The sequence below is a fragment of the Microplitis mediator genome, chromosome 4 (assembly GCF_029852145.1).
Source record: "Microplitis mediator isolate UGA2020A chromosome 4, iyMicMedi2.1, whole genome shotgun sequence".
Classification (NCBI taxonomy): domain Eukaryota; kingdom Metazoa; phylum Arthropoda; class Insecta; order Hymenoptera; family Braconidae; genus Microplitis; species Microplitis mediator.
The window spans coordinates 15,910,150-15,928,125 of NC_079972.1; the positions used below are offsets into that span (position 1 = coordinate 15,910,150).

A 17,976-nucleotide genomic window follows, 5' to 3' on the forward strand; every position below is an offset into this window, starting at 1 on the left:
TGGTTTTGGGTAGTTTGTGTTTAATTAATATTTTTTTTTTCCCTTTCCTTATCCCTTTAGGTCTTAATTTTAAGTATGAATGAATTTATTTAATTTAATTATAAGTATATAATGAATGGATGTATGTAATTTTTATTTGTGTGATCAAACCCGAATGTTAATTATAAGCGTATGATGAATGTGTGTAATTTTGAGTATTGTGTGATCAAACTCGAATATTATTATTAAGGTTTAATTGTAATTATAATAATTTTGTATGTATATTTCTTCATGTATTTATTGTCATTTAGCTTTTTTTTTGGTCACCAATCGAGTGACCACTGTGTTGGTCGGGTTTTTTCACTGTTAAAAACCTCCGATTTAAACCGATAGATTCCGGGTCTATCGGATTTTTATCGGAGTATTTTATCAGTGTTGAGGTTTCCCAAACGGGCTATTTTCTTTCTCCCAAAAGAAAATAGCTTAGACCACTACAATTGTATTTTTAAATAAATACAATTGTAGGTGAATGCGCACAGTATAGGAAGTCGGTCCTCAGCCGCTTTTTTTTTTTTTTTTTTAAATAATAAATTTTTACTTTTATTATTTTTAATCGAGCATTTATAAATGAAAAAAAAAACCTTCCCTTTATTTTTAATTAAATATTTTAGTTTATAAGTAGAAATAAGTATATATAAGAAAGTGAGAAATAACTACAGTTAAAAAGAAGCAGAAGAATTCTTATAAATGCAGGTAAATAAGATAAAAAATATATATTTATGCATATATATTATGAATAATTTTTTTTTTATAATTATTAATATTTTTCATTTAATTCTTCACAAAAATATTTATTTCCCGTATGACATTTGTCCTACAGAAAATAAATATTATTGTAAAGAAGCAAATTAAAAAAATAAATAGTAATTTATATATATTTTAAAAAGAAAATAAAATCTCCACAGAATTTCTTCTGGAAGATTTTTTATTTTTTTAAATGTTTGCGCATGCGCGCTAGAACATTGGTTCTTAGTGGCTTTTTTTTAAATTAATTCTAATTTTCCTATAGTGAACAATTCTGATTTAAATAAGAAAATACCCCTCTTTTATTTTATATTTAATATTTTATTCATTAATGTATGTATGTAATTAATTATAAATAAATAAAATATTCATACTCATATTCATTTAATAGTAATAAATATCAAAGAAAGTATAAAATGAGAACGAAATATCATTAAAAAACTTTTTCTGGGTAACTAACTGTAAATTTTTAAATGTTCGCGCATGCGCATTGATAAACCTATACATTCCCACTTATTGACAAGTGTATGCATGTAAAAAGTCTGTCCTCAGTCACCTTGTTTTTTAAAAATAAATTTTTATTTCAATTGTTGAGAATTATTATTATTTTTTTTTTAAAAAACCTTTTCTTTATCTTTAATTAAATATTTAATTTTACAAATAAAACTAAGTGAATTTTAAAAACCAAAAATAAATTTATTTATGAAGAAAAAATTACTCACAAAAATACAGGTAAGTAACAAAAAAATTATTCCTGGAAGTGAATGAAACAAAATTTTAATATAAACATGCAAAGATTTTTTTATTCGACACTTGCTTTGTAGTTTAAAATTTTTGCGCATGCGCATTCGCAGTTGGTTTGCTATTTCGAATTTTGGGCTATTCTTCATTTATTTTTTGTCAATTCCGCTAGGTGTCACTACCTCTCATAGCCAGTTTAGTTATAAGTCATTCGGGGTAAATGTAATTGGGAGCCTTAATTTACGAAAGTTATCAAATATACCGGCATTGTATAAAATATTTTCACAGATCATTTTGCAAAACAAAGGAATCACATTTCGTCCCGCCATTTTTCTACTTGCTCACATGGCCAAGTCGTAGGAGATTAATTCATTCGCAATCATCCTTTCTCGTGGTTAACTTTAATTTCCTATTATTCAAGAAATCTATCAATTATTAGTAAAGGTTAGTAGATATAAGAAATTATAATTATTTATTTCATATATTTATTAACTTGTACTTGTATTTAAAATTCTGTTCGCGTCTATTGTTCAACCAGTTGATGCGCACATGGTTATTGAAGCCAACCGATTACTATTTGACCAAATCAACAATCAGAATGTCAGAACCAGTAAATTGGACTGATATCAAAAAATCTTTCGGGCCTTTGATTGCCAGGTAAACAAATTATTAAACAATTTATCTATTGTTGTGGTATTAATGTTCAAACTTTCAATACTATTTTTTTTTACAGTCATTTGGAAGTAAATAATCATATTCCAGAGAAGTCTAAATGTGGGGCGTATATTTTGCCGAAGAACAACAAGTTCATTCTCGATGAATGGGGCAAATTTGAAAAAGGCGCTCAAAAAGTGTCCAACGACAACCGTCAAACATCTGAGGACTTTTCGTTCTTACCTGAAGCCCATGATTTGGACAAGACGGACAACTTTGCTTTATTTGGTACAACTCATCTTCATATTTAAAAAAAAATTATTCCGTACAATAATTAAATAAACAATTTTATCTTTTTATTTTAAGATGACTTCAGACGTTTAACAATGTATGAAGAGTCAAGCGAACCTGCACCAGAACAGACACCTTCTAAACCAAGCCCTCTGGACGACATACTAGGTCCCAATGCTAATCCTCCAAGAACCCTTGATGAGGCTGAAAACAGGCAATCAATTGCTTGCTTACTTGAGAAAGACCTTCACCAAAGAAATTATCGTTTTCATGAAAACTTTTGTGCGAGACCTAAAGATCCGAGTTTGTTTAAGGATCTTATAGAGCCAGATCTCTTTATATATCCAAGTTATGGTCCACACATAAAAGTAATTCATGATAGTTTTATTAAAAAACACTTGCATTTCCATTACAAGATTGTACTAGACAAGATTCCTCAAGATAAGTCTCTTTTTAAAGGAGAATTGTCTAAAAAGCAAATCCGTTACTTTTTTTCTCAAGTAGTTTATCACGTTGTCCCTAACTCATTGTTCAGCAGCCGTAAAAATATCAAAAATGTCAAAGCAGAATTGAATCGTTACTTGGAAGGCGTTAAAACAAAATCGTTTACTATTCAACCGCTCGTAAACAAATTAGACGTAAGTTAATTAATGAAGTTACGTTATTTTTTTACATATAAAATTTTAAAAACTGTTAATTTCAGGTTAATTCTTTAGAGTGGTTGTCCCAAGTGGGATCTAAAACGGACAAAGTCCTGGTGTTGTGTCGCACATTGGATTGGTTCTTCTCTACATTCATCTGGAATATTATCGACACTCATTTTTACGTTGAAGATAATAAAATTCGTAAGAAAGTTATTTATTTTCGCCGATGGGTAAAGGGATCAGTTATCCTGAACTATGTTAATGATCAAGTAACTCAAAAAGCTTATGAGCCAATCCAGAACAAAGATGTTGCGGAAGATGATGGAATAATACCTATTGCTAGTCTAGATATTCAGTCCAATAAAGATAGTGTGCGACCTGTGCTATCAGCTTCGTAATGTCTTTCTTTTTAAATTTATTAATTTTCATTTAATCGGTACGTTACTAATTAATTTTCCACCCTGTAGATCTAGTGAGAGCCAGAAAGTTGCTGGTAAAAAAATTCATCTCTTACTGAAACAACTTTATTCAAAAAACAATGAGATGATAAACAAACATACACTTGAAAAAATCTGGAGGTCTGTGTGCGCAACTCGAGAACTCGATAAGACCAAACCAGTTTACTTTGTTTCCTGTAATATCAATGATGCTTTTGGTTCAATTAATCAAGGCACGTATTTTAAATTTATAATATAAATAAAATAATTCAAAAATTTTAATTGTTTTATTAATATTGCAGACAAATTGCTGGGCATTGTCTTTAGATTAATAAATGAATTACCAGATCAAATTCCTACTCAGTGGTTCGCAATAATAGATTCAAAAAATATTTCAAAACGAAATTACACAGAAAAAGAGTTTATATCTCCGGAAATTCTACCGCCAATTTTACCTCGAGGTACTCTGTGTTGTCCTACAACTGCAACAGGTAAACCTTGTACAGTTATTGGTAAAAAAATTTTGAAGGCATACATCAAAACTGCTGTGTTGGAACAAAAGGTAATTCACAACTTTCCTATTAATTATTTATTATTTATCATTCATAATCATAATTGTTAATTATGATTCATTTTTTTTATATAGATTCGGCTTGGAAGAGCCCGAAATTTCAGTTTAAAAAAAGGAATCGGTCGCGGTTTACCAATGTCGCGAACTCTTTGTGACTTTTATTACAGTGATATGGTTGCAAAAGAATTTTCCAAGTTCACTGAATCTGGTCATTTACTTCGTTACATTGATGACTTTCTGTATGTAACTGAAAATAAAGAGCGAGCACAAGAGTGAGTTTTATTTTATTAAATTAAATCAATAGCTGACTTGTAATTAAATATTTAATCTAATTATTTATGATTAAGATTTTTAGATAAAATAACAGCTGGTATCGAAAGCTACAATTGCTCATTCAACCCCGAAAATACCAAGACAAATTTGCCGCCTTACAATAATGAGGAGTTTTGTTACTTGGGATATAATTTAAATATTGAAACTTTGAATGTTACACCTGATTACTCTAACATATCATTGCAGTACAACATGTCGAAGAGTAAATCCCAGACTGATGCAGCAGACGAGTGAGTCGATGATTCTTTAAATTTTTTTACTAATTAAATTAATAAAGTCACTATATAAATACAATAATTTATTGTTTCAGAGTATTTGTTGCAAAGATTTCAAGTTATACTTGGTTAAAATTATCCGAAATGGTACTGAACCCTTGTATAAATTCCAAACAAGCCGTCGTTGATAGTTTGAAAAATGCCGCACGTCTGTCTGCGGAAAAATGTTACCTTCTTCTACTCAATACCTACGACATAGAAAATTTAAACAAAGAATCTGCATTTAAAATTTTCAGCGACATAAAGAAACACTCCGTCATGCCTGTATTGCAGAAATGCAAAATTTCGTTAGCAAGACGTCGTCGTAAATTTAAAATAAAATTAGGAGAGTTGAAATTTATCTTCTGGGATGCATATTTGAAGAAGTTCCAAAAAAATGCAGTAGTATACAAAAAATTTTCGACACTTATCAAAAGCCAGTTTAGATCAAAATTATCTACATTACTTTCAAACTAATTTTTCTTATCACTTCTGTTTAAAATAAAAATAAAGATATCGATCTGTTTCAAGTTTTCTTTTCATAAATAAAAATCTTTCAATAAATAACCACAAGTTTTTTTTTAATTTATTGTTATCCAACTAAACATTTAAATGATTAAATATACTTTCATTGTTCAAGAGTAGTCTGTAACTTTGCTCTGGGAATAACTTCCCACAACAGAAACATTTTTTGTTTGGTATGAAAAATATTTTTTCTGAGACTACAAGATAAGAGGCCTAGTACTCGATCACTCATTGATTTACTAATTATCGATTTACAAATACTTAAAGTGATCGAGTACTATTTCCCTGATCAGGTACTAGGTCTTTTACCTGAATACAAATATTTTATTTTCAAAATGAAACAACTAACATCACCAAACGTCAGCGTGTTCAACTGAATTTAAACGGGTTTGTTTACAAACACAACACCTGTCACTTTGACAGTATAATTATTTCCGCTTTCGTTGTTTTTTATTTTTTTGTCTGTTGTATCAAAAAATAACCTCTAGCATTAACTTAATAATCATATAATTAACGCATTATTGTTTTATGAATATATTAAAAATGCCGTTTTTTACAAATAAATTTTCACCAAAAAAAACTCCACTGAGAAAAGCACCGACGTCGTTGGCCAATAGAGACTTGAGTCCTAAACGAATTGAAAGAGAACTTGGTCCTGAAATAGGGTCTATTAAAATTCGTCTTGGTGATCATGAAGCAGTATTTGATGGTGGTACTTGGATTCCTGGTAATAATAATCATTTTTTAAATAACATATACGTTAGTTGTAAAACATTAGAATCTGAAGTGAATTTTTATTTATAGACTCAGGTAAAATAGGCGGAACGTATAAAGAAAATGAAAAATTAAAAAAAGAAATAATAAAATTGGAGGAAGAGAATAACTTTCTTAGATTAAAATTTGAATTGATGCTAGACATGGTGAGTATTAAATAAAATTCATCATTTTTATCTCGTATAAAATTTATTTATTAAAAAAGAGAAAACCAACACTTTTATTTTCACATAAGTTATTAAACATCTAACATTTTGATACGATGAAAAACTTTTTTTTTCAGTTGACGGAAACTACTGCTCAAGTACAATTAAATAAAGATCAAGTTGAAAACTTAAAAATTAAAACGTCTTACAACAAACGGACAGCAACATAATAATAATAGTAATAATAATAATAATAATAATCCCTGAAGATCATTGATATGTTTAACTTTTAAAAAGTTGTTTCTTTTTTCTCGCATCATTTTCTGATACAAATTTACAAAATATAATACATATTATTTACAAAAATCATACAGTTGATCTTTCGTTTAATCCATTGCATTTTCTGGACATGTTTTCCTTGTATGACCTGTGAGTAAATATACCAAAAATTATTTATATTTTAAAGTGAAAGAAAGTAAAGAGCATTAATTATTTATGATAATAAAATAAATGATACCTTCAACACCGCATATTCCACACTTCCGTTTTCCACCAGCCCTCGATTTATTTCCAGCACCACGTCCTCGCTCTCTTGTCCCACCGCCACGTCCTCTTGTTGATGTACTGCTGTTACCCCAATCATTGTCAGAATTACTCCTGCCTGAACTATCATTTGCCCATTCAAAGAAACTACAAGTGCTTGATGGCCCTTGAGGACATGTATAAAATTCTCTGCCCTTATTTGGACCGTCTTTCCTTACGGTAAATCTTTTAAAGTGAAAATAAGTATGATATCAATTGATTAATCAGAAAAAAAATGAAAAAATAAATAAAATAATTCATACTTGCGAGCTGGTTGTCCACAAACACACATTACACCATCAGTATCATCAGCACTACCACGAGATGAGTTCAAAGTACCAGCATTGGAGTGATTATTTCTATTGTCTTGATTCCAGGTATTTTTTGAATGATTATTTTGTGGTCTCATTTGATTATCGTCATTACGATTTCGTGATGGTGGTGGTGCTGATCCTGATTCATTTACGGGACCATCTGTTGCCCAAAGAAAAAATTCACATGAACTACCCTGAGGTTTAGCGCATTTATAAAATTGTCTCCCTTTATTTGGTCCTTCTTTTTTTACTGTTAATTTAACAGCCGGTTCATGACAATTACAACTGTATGATTCAATATCATCAGCATTTGTAGCATTTATATTTTCTCTATTAAAATTTCCCGATTGTTTTGTTACTGTTTTAGGACGTTTTGTATCAGGAAAATCATCTGGCCAATTATCATTATTTCTTTTAGTATTATTTTGATTATTTCTGTCTGAATAATTACTACTACCTCCTCTTCCACGATTATTAAATGTACTCGGTCTATTGTTACTTTGAAATCCAACTAAACCAATAGATGAATTTGAGGACGAACTTGCACCTCGTCCGGCTGAAGTATTTCCACGATTATTATTACCTGAAGATCTTTGATTAGAAGACTGTGTATTATTTCGATTACTTTGTGTAAATGTTGAATTATTATTACTGCTACTGTAGCCACTGTCTGGTGGACGAGCAACTCTTTGTACTGAACTCAAATTAATACCGATTGCTTCATTAAATGTAATATCACAGCCACCGACACAAGTCTCATAGGACGAACCGTAAATTGGAAAAGCTCCTGGTCTAAATTTAAATTTAAGTTTTTTCATATTACCCGGACATATATCACAATTGTTATCAGAAAGTTGTACGTCTGTGACGGTTGATGGAAACCAAATACTATTATTACAAGCAGGAAATCCTACACAGCCAATATATTTACCACCGCCCTGTTTTCGATCCCTTAATGCCATATTCAAAGTACATTTTGGACACTTAAAAATAACTGGATCCTCTGGTGGAATATTCATCTCTAAATCAGCAACTGCTAAAGGTTGCTCATCAATATATTCAGCTAATGCAGTGTCGAGTAAATTGGCACGTTCCAATGCTGCTTTAAACACTTGCCGATATTTACTTATTTGGATTTCAAGTACTTGTTGTGGATCCTTAACACCATCACAAATAAGTTTTAGATCGTTTTCTAATTCAGCTCGTAAATAAGGTTTCGACATTTGAAATCCCATATTATCGTAACCCATGACTAAACCAATACCTAATTTACCAGGCATAATATGTTCTTTGTCTCTCATACCAACATACTGACGTGACTTTATTGTTTCAATATGTTCGGCGTGTGTTGCATCAGTACCAATTCCATGTTTATCCATCAATGATATTAAATCAGCTTCTGTTAATAAATTTGGTGGCGATGTTTGTTCACCAACCATCTCTATACTAGTTGGTCGAAATACTTGACGGGGTTCATATAAATGAATTTCTTTAGAATTCCATTTTTCATAAACATAAACGTCTAGATAATTTTTAGCTATTATTTGTAAGCCACTGGCTGAAAATTTTTCACCAGCTATATCGATGTCAACAGTTGTCTCATAGCCTTCGGCATTTTTTGATACACAAGCTAAATAATGACGTACAATAAACTCGTAAACACGAGCCTCGTTACCCTGAAGATTGTCAGCATACTTTGTTGGATGAATCGGAGGATGGGCTTGATCACTTTTTTTTCCTTGACGGGGTGTTACCCCCTCTTCTAGTACACGCTGAGCAAATTCACCCCACTGATGATTATTAACTTGTTGTTCAACCAATGATCTTAAATTTAATTCTTTTGGAAATATGTTTGTTTCCGTACGCGGATAACTTATAAAACCCTGCGTATACAATCTTTCAGCGATTTTCATTGTTTCCTTAGCAGTTAATTTTAATTTTTTTGAGCCTTGCTTTTCGAGTTCCTGTATAATAAAAAAAAAAAACATTAGGGACAAAAAGCATAAACATTGTAAGTAAAAATTAAATAAATTTACAATAGTATCCAATGGTAAGGGACGGAATTTGCTTTTGGGTTTACTTGTAACATTTTCAACAGTTGCATCTGGATTTTCCAAACATATGTCGAGATATATTTGACAAGGTAGTTCTTCAAAAAGTCTGTATCTTGCCCAACGAAATTCTGTACAAATCCCATCATGGTCATCGAGAACTTTTATTTTCCAGTATGGCTCAGGTTTAAAATTTTCAATAGCTAAAAATCTCTCAACAACAAAACCAAGAGTTGGAAATTGACAACTTCCGTAACTTATAAGCATCTGTGCAAGACTGTGAGGAAATACTTTTTGCAATCTAAGTGTTTGAAATCTAGTAAATGCTGCCCCTATTCTTAAATCCAATTCACTTCTGACATTAACAGCATCACTTAATAATTTCTTTGGCTCAGCAAGATTTTGAACAGCTCTTGTAACAGATGCGCCGGTTATTTCCGAAAATATTGCTCTAAAATAATATATAAATATCATATATTTACAAATATAACTAAAGATAAATAATACATTACCTGTAGACCCTAATGTCTGGTTTTACTGCTTGACAAACTTGAATTATTTCAAATCCAATATTTTCTCCTTCTCTATCACAATCAGTCCATATGATTAAGGCACCGCAGCTTCTAACTTCTCGTTCAATTGTTTTTTTGATCTTAACATAATTGTCTTCACTACAAGATTTTATAACTGGAGCATCAAATAAACTCAGAGGATGACAGCTCTGCCAAGATCTATAAGCTCCGGTAAATTCATAAGTCATCAAATGACCAGACACTGATGTCATCACCATTTGACAATCTTGGTTCCATAATCGATAATTAAATTCGTAAATTTTATTGAATTTTGACAATCCCTCTCTCTGTAAATTAATAACTTATTTATGATATCAAACTATTTAAATAATAATAATATAATTTTACCCGTCGATTATTTCCTCTAGCCAAATGAGCAGCAATATTTTTAGCAGCATCATTTTTTTCAGCGACATTTAATACCTTCATTATTTCACTTGATTTATTATAACACTTATTTATATTTATGTGTTGTACTGCATCGATACTAAATTTACAATTATTTATTTTCACATTTTGTCTAACAAAAGTATTGAGCCTTTTAAAAATTGAATAAAATTGCATTATTTTCAACGAGGTTATGTAAACAAATCATCGTATTTATTTGTTTATATTTCGTCAAATTAAAAACTTAATGTATTCAATAATTAATACTAGATATTAAAATATCTAAATTGTTTCATAAATTAATGAAATACCAATTAATTTTCAATTTTAAATATATTATTTTAAAAACGCGGGAAAGTAAAAAAAATCTCAGATACTTAAAATTTGTTATAAAATCATATGATGGCTGCTCTCTGTGTCATGTGAAGTGAGTTTGTAAACAAACTGAATTTTTTTTTTAATTAATAATGATTTGAATTAATTGCCCAAATAATAAAAATACTTGGCGTAAAAATTAAGTAATTAATTAATAAATAAATGAAAGTTAATGTGAATTCAACTGAAATCACTTTAATAAAATGATAAGTAAATACATAAAAATAAATATGATATTGAAGTTACCCGACATCTAGTTATTTTTTGAATTTTTTCAAAACGATGTTATAAATAAAATATTTTTAAAAATTGCATCTAAACTGTTTTTAATTTTCTACATGTGCATATTTTTGGTTTTTTTTTTTAGCAAATGATTTGTTGAATAATATTTGAAAATTTTTAATTGTCTGCTAACTTCAGGATGATTTAAAAATAGTTCGTTCACTGCTCGCAAACTTCTACTGGAGCTGTTTGACTTTTCGTAAATGGAATATCCTGGTAACCTCCACCTGTCAATTTATGATGATCATATTTAATCTCTTATTAAAATTAAGAATATAAATTTATTTGAATTAAAAAAAATGTTTATTAATTAATAGATGACAGTACAAAATTACTTTAAAGTAATTAATTTATTTAAGAAGATAAAATTTCCATCAGCTTGATTCGTGACAATCCAAGCGCATGTTCAGAAACTCACTCTGAAAGAGAAAGATGCAACTTTTGTATGAGTGTGAATGTATCAGACATTGGACAAATTTAAAATTATAAATAAATAGAGTAAATAATTAAAAAAATTAAATTTAAAAAAAATGCACTTATTAATTTTAAAATTTTTTACATACGCATTTTTTTTAAATTTAATTTTATTAATTATTTACTCTATTAATTTATAATTGTAAAACTGTCTGATGTCTGCTACATTCACACTCGTACTTTTGTTCATAAATATTACCTGGTATTTTCTTCTAATAACTCAACAATTGCATATTTAAATTTTTAGTTTTTAGTAACAAATATGCAGCATTTTTTCTCAACAATTTATTTGGCTGCAATAATTTTGTTTACACGGTGCTCTAATTTTTTAAATATCTGTAACAATAAAGAAGCGCCATCTGACGGAACATTGCAATTTTTGTAATTATGGTTACTATTATTATTATATTCAAATTAAATCCGTTGGGTTTGAAATTAGAGGACATAACGTCCCTCGTGTTATTCCAGTGCGACATTTTGTGAAATTTAATAGTATTTTTGGTGGTTATCACGTTGAAGCATTTGCAAAAATGACGGGCGTTACAGCCGAGTCAATTATTCCAAATAATGGTGAGTTAATTAATTACACAAATAAATAAATTTAATTTAATATTTTTAAAAATCAACTGGAGAAAGACAATAGATTATACCGGTTGTGAACACCTGTTTTCAAAACAATAGCAAATCGAATATTTATTTTTAATTGTCTTATATGTTATTTATTGAAAGACAATTAATATTTTTAATTTTCAGTCGACAAATTTTATACATTCATTATTTTATTGAGAAAATGTTTACAATTTTTTTGCCTCAAAAATATTTTGAATACTTGAGATTTGTAAATTTTTTTTTTGTTATCAAGGTTCGGATTGTCGTAAATCAGCAGAGGAAATGGATGAACAGAGACAGAAAACTCTTGCTTATGAATATTTGTGTCACTTAGAGGAAGCCAAAATGTAAATACTTTTTTTATTTTATTTAAATTGATTGTTTTTTAAAAATACAAACAGTCACATTTATTTTTATAGATGGATGGAAGCATGTCTAAGAGAAAAATTACCTTCTACGACTGAACTTGAAGAGAATTTAAGAAACGGAGTTTATTTAGCCAAGTTGGCACATTTTATGGATCCAGAGTCCTGGCCATTGAATAAAATTTATGATATCGATCAAAAAAGATACAAAATTGCTGGTCTACAATTCAAACACACTGACAATATTAATTATTTTATCGAGTGTTTGAAATCAATGCAGTTACCACTGGTATGCTTGAAATATACTTTAAAATATCGACTAAAAAAAAAGTTTATTCATTCGTTTATTTTTTTACAGATATTTCAACCTGAAACAACAGATATTTACGATAAAAAAAATATGCCAAGAGTAATTTACTGTATACATGCATTGAGTACACATTTGTTCAAATTAGGCAAAGCACCACAGATTCAAGATCTATATGGAAAAGTTAATTTCACTGACGCTGAAATAGATACTGTGAGTAAAGAGCTTAAAAAGTATGGAATGCAAATGCCATCATTCCAAAAAATCGGTGGTTTACTGCTGCACAGCATGGCTGAAGACACAGCAGCACTTCATGCTGCTGTGATTGCTATAAATCAAGTATTGACAACATCCGATCGTAATTTATTATTACAAGTACTATTAAAACCTGTTGCTAAGTTAAAAAATGTTAATTCTGAATTAATAGACATTTATTTTGAGACTTTATCACAAGCTAAAGAAGATAAAATCGAAGCTGCTTTTAATAGATCATTAAATGACAGCTATATTCCTGATGTATATGATGAATTATTAACACCTGCTGAAATACAAGGACATATTAATAATGTCAATTCATTGGAGGCATTTAAAAGGCTTATTAAATCACTTGATGATGACGATGATGATGATGAATTTGTTAAGTGTTTAAAGAACCCCGGACTACAGCTACAACGAATTTCATCAAAAAATCTTAAACAATATAAAAGTGGATTAGTTTCATTTATTGAGAGTTTTTTCAAAGAACACGATTTTATTGAAGATACCATAAGCTGGCAGTATTTATTGCAGAAAGAAATAGACGAAATAAATGATAATGAATCTAAAAATATTAAAATTGATAATATTGTTAAATCATTAAATTCAGCTCTTGAGAATAATTCACAAGAATCATTTCATTCAGCATTGATGAGTCCTCATTTAGGTATCAGTGGATCTATTGACGAATTCGCATTGCCACTTTATTATGAAGAAATGAAAATAGATCGAACAGAATCCAATTGTGATATTTGTTATCAAGATATTTTAGTTAGTATACGTGTTTTGACAGCTATTGCATCTATTTCAAAAGCTATCGATACAAATAATCCCGACTTGGTATTCGAAGCATTATCGAATCCTGAAACACAAATTTCAAATCTTGATAAAAATAATAAAGTCAAATATTATCATTCATTGGCAACAGTACGACATGATAAGTTGATAAATAATAATAATAAATGTCCAATATTGACATATATCGATATACAAGAAACAATCGATTTAGTTAATCAGCAATGTCAAAATGATGATAAAGCAATTGATGGATTACGATTGTTAAATAAAGCTGTTTTAGAAAATAATAAAACAGACATAATAGCGGCGTTGAAAAATAATTTATTAGATCCTACGATTCCAATTATGGAGGATGACGCGATATTATATTTGCGATTATTTAAACAATGTTTGGATGAAATAAATGACGAGAGGTCGGAATTATGGCTCGAGGATGTTGATTTCGTTAGCAAAATTGTCGTTGAAGAAGTAACACATGTGCAAAATGTATTTCATGTGTTGACTAAAATCAACAATGCATTAGATGATGATGATTTTAGTTCAACAATTAAATTTATTAAAAGCGCCAATTTTAAAATAATTGAAAAACACTGCGACAAATATTTTGAATATTTAAAAAATTTAAAAGATTATAAAAAAAAAGAGTACAACTGTTCTTACATTTGTTACGTGACACCTCGCGGTATTGAGGCTTTTATTGATCTCGATAAATTAACATATTCATGGAACCAACCAAAAAATATAACCGAGAGTCATTTTATTACGCTTGAAGATATTGACGAAATAGTAACTGTCGTTGCTAATGATGAGTATAATTTATCATCCGATACATTTAATCAACAAGCTATAATTAATTTTCAAGCATCGGCACGCGGTTATTTGCTGAGAACAAAAATGTCACAACGTTTGACATATTTTTACAATAATGTTGATTCTGTTGTTAAAATTCAAACTTGGTGGCGAGGAATAAAACACCGTCGCATGTATCTCAATATGTTAAATCAAAAATGTAATGAAAAATGTTTAAAAGAAGAAGAAGAAGCAGCAGCAGAAGAAAAAGAAAAAAGTAAATCAATCATCAGCACACCAGCAGTAACGACAGATCCAATTGATTATTATAAACGTCATGAAGATAAAATAATTAAAATTCAATCATTCTGGCGAGGTAGGAAAGCACGTAGAGCGTTCATTTCACTTTTACGTATGGATAAACCACCATTTCCTGTAGTACGTCATTTTTCAACGGTATTGAATTTCAATGCCGAGGATTATGATAAAGATCTGCAATTGCAGCAACTTAAACATGATGTTGTTAAGACAATAAAATATAATGAAAATTTATCACAACAATTAAATAGCATGGATATCAAAATTGGACTGTTGATACAAAATAGAATAACATTACAAGATGTGATAGCACATGGGAAAAGTTTAGAAAGTCTTGCTAAAGAAAAAAATAATAATAGATCACGTAAGAATTCATTTTCCGAGGCGTCGACTTATAAAGGATTAAAATCACTTACTAAAGAAGGAAGGAAAATGTTGGAAGGATATCAGCATCTTTTTTATGCATTACAAACAAACCCGAAATATTTAGCTAAATTATTATTCCTTTTACCACAAAGTAAATCAAATAAATTTTTGCAAAACGTCATTCTTACTTTATATAATTTTGGTTCAAATATAAGAGAAGAATATTTGTTACTTAAATTATTTGGCACAGCGTTGCAGGAAGAAATAAGATCGAAATTTCAAAAACCAGCAGAAGTTGTTACTGGTAACCCATTGGTATTAAAAATGGTTGTAAATTATGCACGAAAATTAAATGGACAGCGAGCGTTAAGACAAATATTAGGTCCAGTTATTGAAAAAGTATTGGCCGACAAAACAATAAGTATTGAAACAAATCCAGTTGATATTTATAAATGTTGGAGAAATCAATTGGAAATGAAAACTGGGGAATCGATAAATTTACCTTACTCAGTAACAGAACAACAGGCACTAAATTATGAACAAGTACGCAATAAATTATCTGCTGGAATAAAGGTACTTAAAAATACAGTATTAGAATTTTTGAAAAGAATAACAGAATCACGTAATTTGATACCCTATGGTATGCTTTATATATCTAAAGTACTCTATAATACGTTGGTTGAAAAATTTCCAAATGCACCTGAAAAAGATATACTGAAAGTTGTTGGTAATTTAATATACTATCACTTTATAAATGCAGCAATTGTAGCGCCAGATGCTTTTGATATTATAACATTACCAATTGACGAATCATTGTCGAATGATCAAAGAAGAAATTTAGCAAGTATCGCTAAAATTTTACAATTTGCAGCTTCGAAAAAAGGATTCGGTGAGGAAGCAACTCACTTAGTAGGTTTAAATCCATTTATAATCGATTGTCATGAAAAATTTAAAAATTTTTTCCGTTCGTGCTGTCAAATTGAAGAACTAGATCAACATTTTAATATACACGAGTACACAGAAGCAACTCTTATACACAAACCTGAAATATATATTTCAATTCAGGAAATTTGTGATACTCATTCACTGGTATTAGAGAATCAATATGATATAGCTCCTGATCCTAATGATCAATTACATAAATTATTAGATGATTTACAACCATCTGCACCAACAGTTGCCACTCTGATGGGTGTTACGGACCCAATATGTGATTCAACACTAACTCGCATGGGCAAAACGGAAGTATGTTTAGTACTCACTAATAAATTTCAAGTTCCCGATGATGATGATCAGAGTCTTAAAAAATTATTTATTAAAACGAAAGAATTATTGGTATCGGTGATACAATTTTTAAAAGGTGACACGCTTGTCAGTGCACTAGAATCAACATCATCACCAATTCAGGAAAAACTTTATGATGCTAAATTTACAAATGCATCTGTCGTGACAAATACAAGTATTGTATACAGAAACAGTTCATCATTGAATGATTGCAAGTATCAATTACGTGCATATTTGGCGAAATTAGAGCATGGTAAATTTGTAACGCGGACAGACGGCTATCAGAGCATCATAACAGCAGTTGCTAAAGATTTATGTAATAAAGGAAAATATCGGATGATTAGAAATAAAGAATTGCAAGCGTTGAGAATAACAAGACAGCGTTTACAGGAAAAAACTAAATATTATGCTGAGCAAGTTCAGTATTATAATGAATACACACAACGTTGTTTAGAAAATCTTCATACAGGAAAGGGTACTTTACGTGCTGTAAAAATACAACAGAAAAATTCAAACAATCATGCTAATTTAAAATCAAAAAAAACTCTCAAGTATTCGGCAACGAAACTCTCAGAAAAAGGAGTACTGTTGGAAATAGACGGTCTTACTCAAGGGCAATTTAAAAATGTTACTTTTGAAATAACACCAACAGAGCACAGTGGTCTGTTCACGATAAAGGGTAAATTTATGGGGGTTGAAATGGAAAAAATAGAAATAGACATACAAAAATTATTGGAGCTGCAATTTGAGGGCGCGCCTATTATGAATCTCTTCGACAAAGCTAAAATAAATGTTAATCTACTATTGTATTTATTGAATCGTAAATTTTATGGTAAAACTTAAACTTGAATATTTAATAATCGTAATGCGTAATTAATTATTATTTTTTTTATATTATCAATTAAATATTGTGACAGTAAAAAGTATGTAATTATTAATAACATTAACAATTGAATTTAATTATATTTTATACCAATTAATTACTTTTTTTTTTATATGAATTGGTCATTTATTAATATATTGTAAATATCTATATTTATAAGAATTCATATTTTAATAATACATTGTCTCTTATTAACTATTTATAAGAAGTCATTAGGTTCACTCGCTGACAGTGCAACTTGGGATAGTGAATCATTTAAGCAAATCAAAATTTATTTTCAATCAAAACTCATAAAAAATGTTTATATATATATTTTTTTTTACAAAATGACCACAATTTATTTAAATAAAAATAAAATAATAAAAACCTTTTGATCAAATTTTGTATTTTATTTATTCATGTTACCAAAAGCCAGCTTTCTGTTTGAAATTATTTAATGTTATCAACAATGGGACTAAATAATATTATTGATAATAATAATACTTGATGTTGCACCGTCAAAAATAAGGTAAGGCATGTTCTCATATGTTTAGTCAACTAATGTAACGATTTAGTTGCATTTACATATTAATATATATTATATAATATTATTATTGAGTGCCATTTATCGCATTTATTTATTTTTAATAGAAAATTTGACAACGTGTCATTTTAATATTCTTGTTTCTCGTGCTCCAATTTTTTTTTACTATTTTTTTGTCTTTTTCTATATTTTATATATAATTATAATATTAATAATGGATTGTAAAGTGTAGAGAGATGAATTTGGACGTTACTTTCATTGAATATTATTGTATACAAATCAATATAAT

The 17,976-nt window shown here is 29.2% G+C and overlaps 4 protein-coding genes across 4 annotated transcripts; 3 read left to right on the plus strand and 1 right to left on the minus strand.

Moving 5' to 3' along the window:
- Window positions 1-1,750: 1,750 nt before the first annotated feature.
- On the plus strand, window positions 1,751-5,274 carry LOC130666443 (telomerase reverse transcriptase-like). The gene is made up of 10 exons (XM_057467440.1): window positions 1,751-1,968; window positions 2,063-2,181; window positions 2,258-2,466; window positions 2,545-3,107; window positions 3,173-3,507; window positions 3,581-3,783; window positions 3,853-4,112; window positions 4,197-4,393; window positions 4,469-4,684; window positions 4,765-5,274. Exons 2-10 carry the CDS (start codon window positions 2,066-2,068, stop codon window positions 5,183-5,185), a joined length of 2,520 nt encoding a protein of 839 aa, XP_057323423.1. The 5' UTR covers window positions 1,751-1,968; window positions 2,063-2,065; the 3' UTR covers window positions 5,186-5,274.
- Window positions 5,275-5,578: 304 nt separating this feature from the next.
- On the plus strand, window positions 5,579-6,431 carry LOC130666978 (protein chibby homolog 1). The gene is made up of 3 exons (XM_057468327.1): window positions 5,579-5,960; window positions 6,038-6,153; window positions 6,291-6,431. The coding sequence occupies exons 1-3, from the start codon at window positions 5,762-5,764 to the stop codon at window positions 6,381-6,383; spliced, it is 408 nt and encodes a 135-aa protein (XP_057324310.1). The 5' UTR covers window positions 5,579-5,761; the 3' UTR covers window positions 6,384-6,431.
- Window positions 6,432-6,437: 6 nt separating this feature from the next.
- Window positions 6,438-10,493, minus strand: LOC130666976 (DNA topoisomerase 3-alpha). The gene is made up of 6 exons (XM_057468326.1): window positions 10,021-10,493; window positions 9,613-9,959; window positions 9,086-9,551; window positions 6,999-9,013; window positions 6,671-6,921; window positions 6,438-6,580 (listed from the first exon to the last, which is right to left on the minus strand). The coding sequence occupies exons 1-6, from the start codon at window positions 10,234-10,236 to the stop codon at window positions 6,540-6,542; spliced, it is 3,336 nt and encodes a 1,111-aa protein (XP_057324309.1). The 5' UTR covers window positions 10,237-10,493; the 3' UTR covers window positions 6,438-6,539.
- Window positions 10,494-11,601: 1,108 nt separating this feature from the next.
- LOC130666974 (ras GTPase-activating-like protein IQGAP1) lies at window positions 11,602-17,484 on the plus strand. The gene is made up of 4 exons (XM_057468320.1): window positions 11,602-11,760; window positions 12,053-12,146; window positions 12,219-12,453; window positions 12,523-17,484. The coding sequence occupies exons 1-4, from the start codon at window positions 11,721-11,723 to the stop codon at window positions 17,122-17,124; spliced, it is 4,971 nt and encodes a 1,656-aa protein (XP_057324303.1). The 5' UTR covers window positions 11,602-11,720; the 3' UTR covers window positions 17,125-17,484.
- The last annotated feature ends 492 nt before the right edge of the window (window positions 17,485-17,976 follow it).

What these genes read in the sequence shown, in the direction of transcription:
- LOC130666443 (XM_057467440.1), top strand. Translation starts at nt 2,066, where the DNA reads ATGCGCACATGGTTATTGAAGCCAACCGATTACTATTTGACCAAATCA. An exon ending in CGCTCGTAAACAAATTAGAC is followed by an intron (nt 3,108 to 3,172) that starts GTAAGTTAATTA and finishes TGTTAATTTCAG; the next exon opens with GTTAATTCTTTAGAGTGGTT. An exon ending in CGACCTGTGCTATCAGCTTC is followed by an intron (nt 3,508 to 3,580) that starts GTAATGTCTTTC and finishes TCCACCCTGTAG; the next exon opens with ATCTAGTGAGAGCCAGAAAG.
- LOC130666978 (XM_057468327.1), top strand. Translation starts at nt 5,762, where the DNA reads ATGAATATATTAAAAATGCCGTTTTTTACAAATAAATTTTCACCAAAA. An exon ending in TGGTGGTACTTGGATTCCTG is followed by an intron (nt 5,961 to 6,037) that starts GTAATAATAATC and finishes TTTTATTTATAG; the next exon opens with ACTCAGGTAAAATAGGCGGA. An exon ending in TTGAATTGATGCTAGACATG is followed by an intron (nt 6,154 to 6,290) that starts GTGAGTATTAAA and finishes TTTTTTTTTCAG; the next exon opens with TTGACGGAAACTACTGCTCA.
- LOC130666976 (XM_057468326.1), bottom strand. Translation starts at nt 10,236, where the DNA reads ATGCAATTTTATTCAATTTTTAAAAGGCTCAATACTTTTGTTAGACAA. An exon ending in CTAGAGGAAATAATCGACGG is followed by an intron (nt 9,960 to 10,020) that starts GTAAAATTATAT and finishes ATTAATTTACAG; the next exon opens with AGAGAGGGATTGTCAAAATT. An exon ending in CCAGACATTAGGGTCTACAG is followed by an intron (nt 9,552 to 9,612) that starts GTAATGTATTAT and finishes ATATTATTTTAG; the next exon opens with AGCAATATTTTCGGAAATAA.
- LOC130666974 (XM_057468320.1), top strand. Translation starts at nt 11,721, where the DNA reads ATGACGGGCGTTACAGCCGAGTCAATTATTCCAAATAATG. An exon ending in GTCAATTATTCCAAATAATG is followed by an intron (nt 11,761 to 12,052) that starts GTGAGTTAATTA and finishes TTTGTTATCAAG; the next exon opens with GTTCGGATTGTCGTAAATCA. An exon ending in AATCAATGCAGTTACCACTG is followed by an intron (nt 12,454 to 12,522) that starts GTATGCTTGAAA and finishes ATTTTTTTACAG; the next exon opens with ATATTTCAACCTGAAACAAC.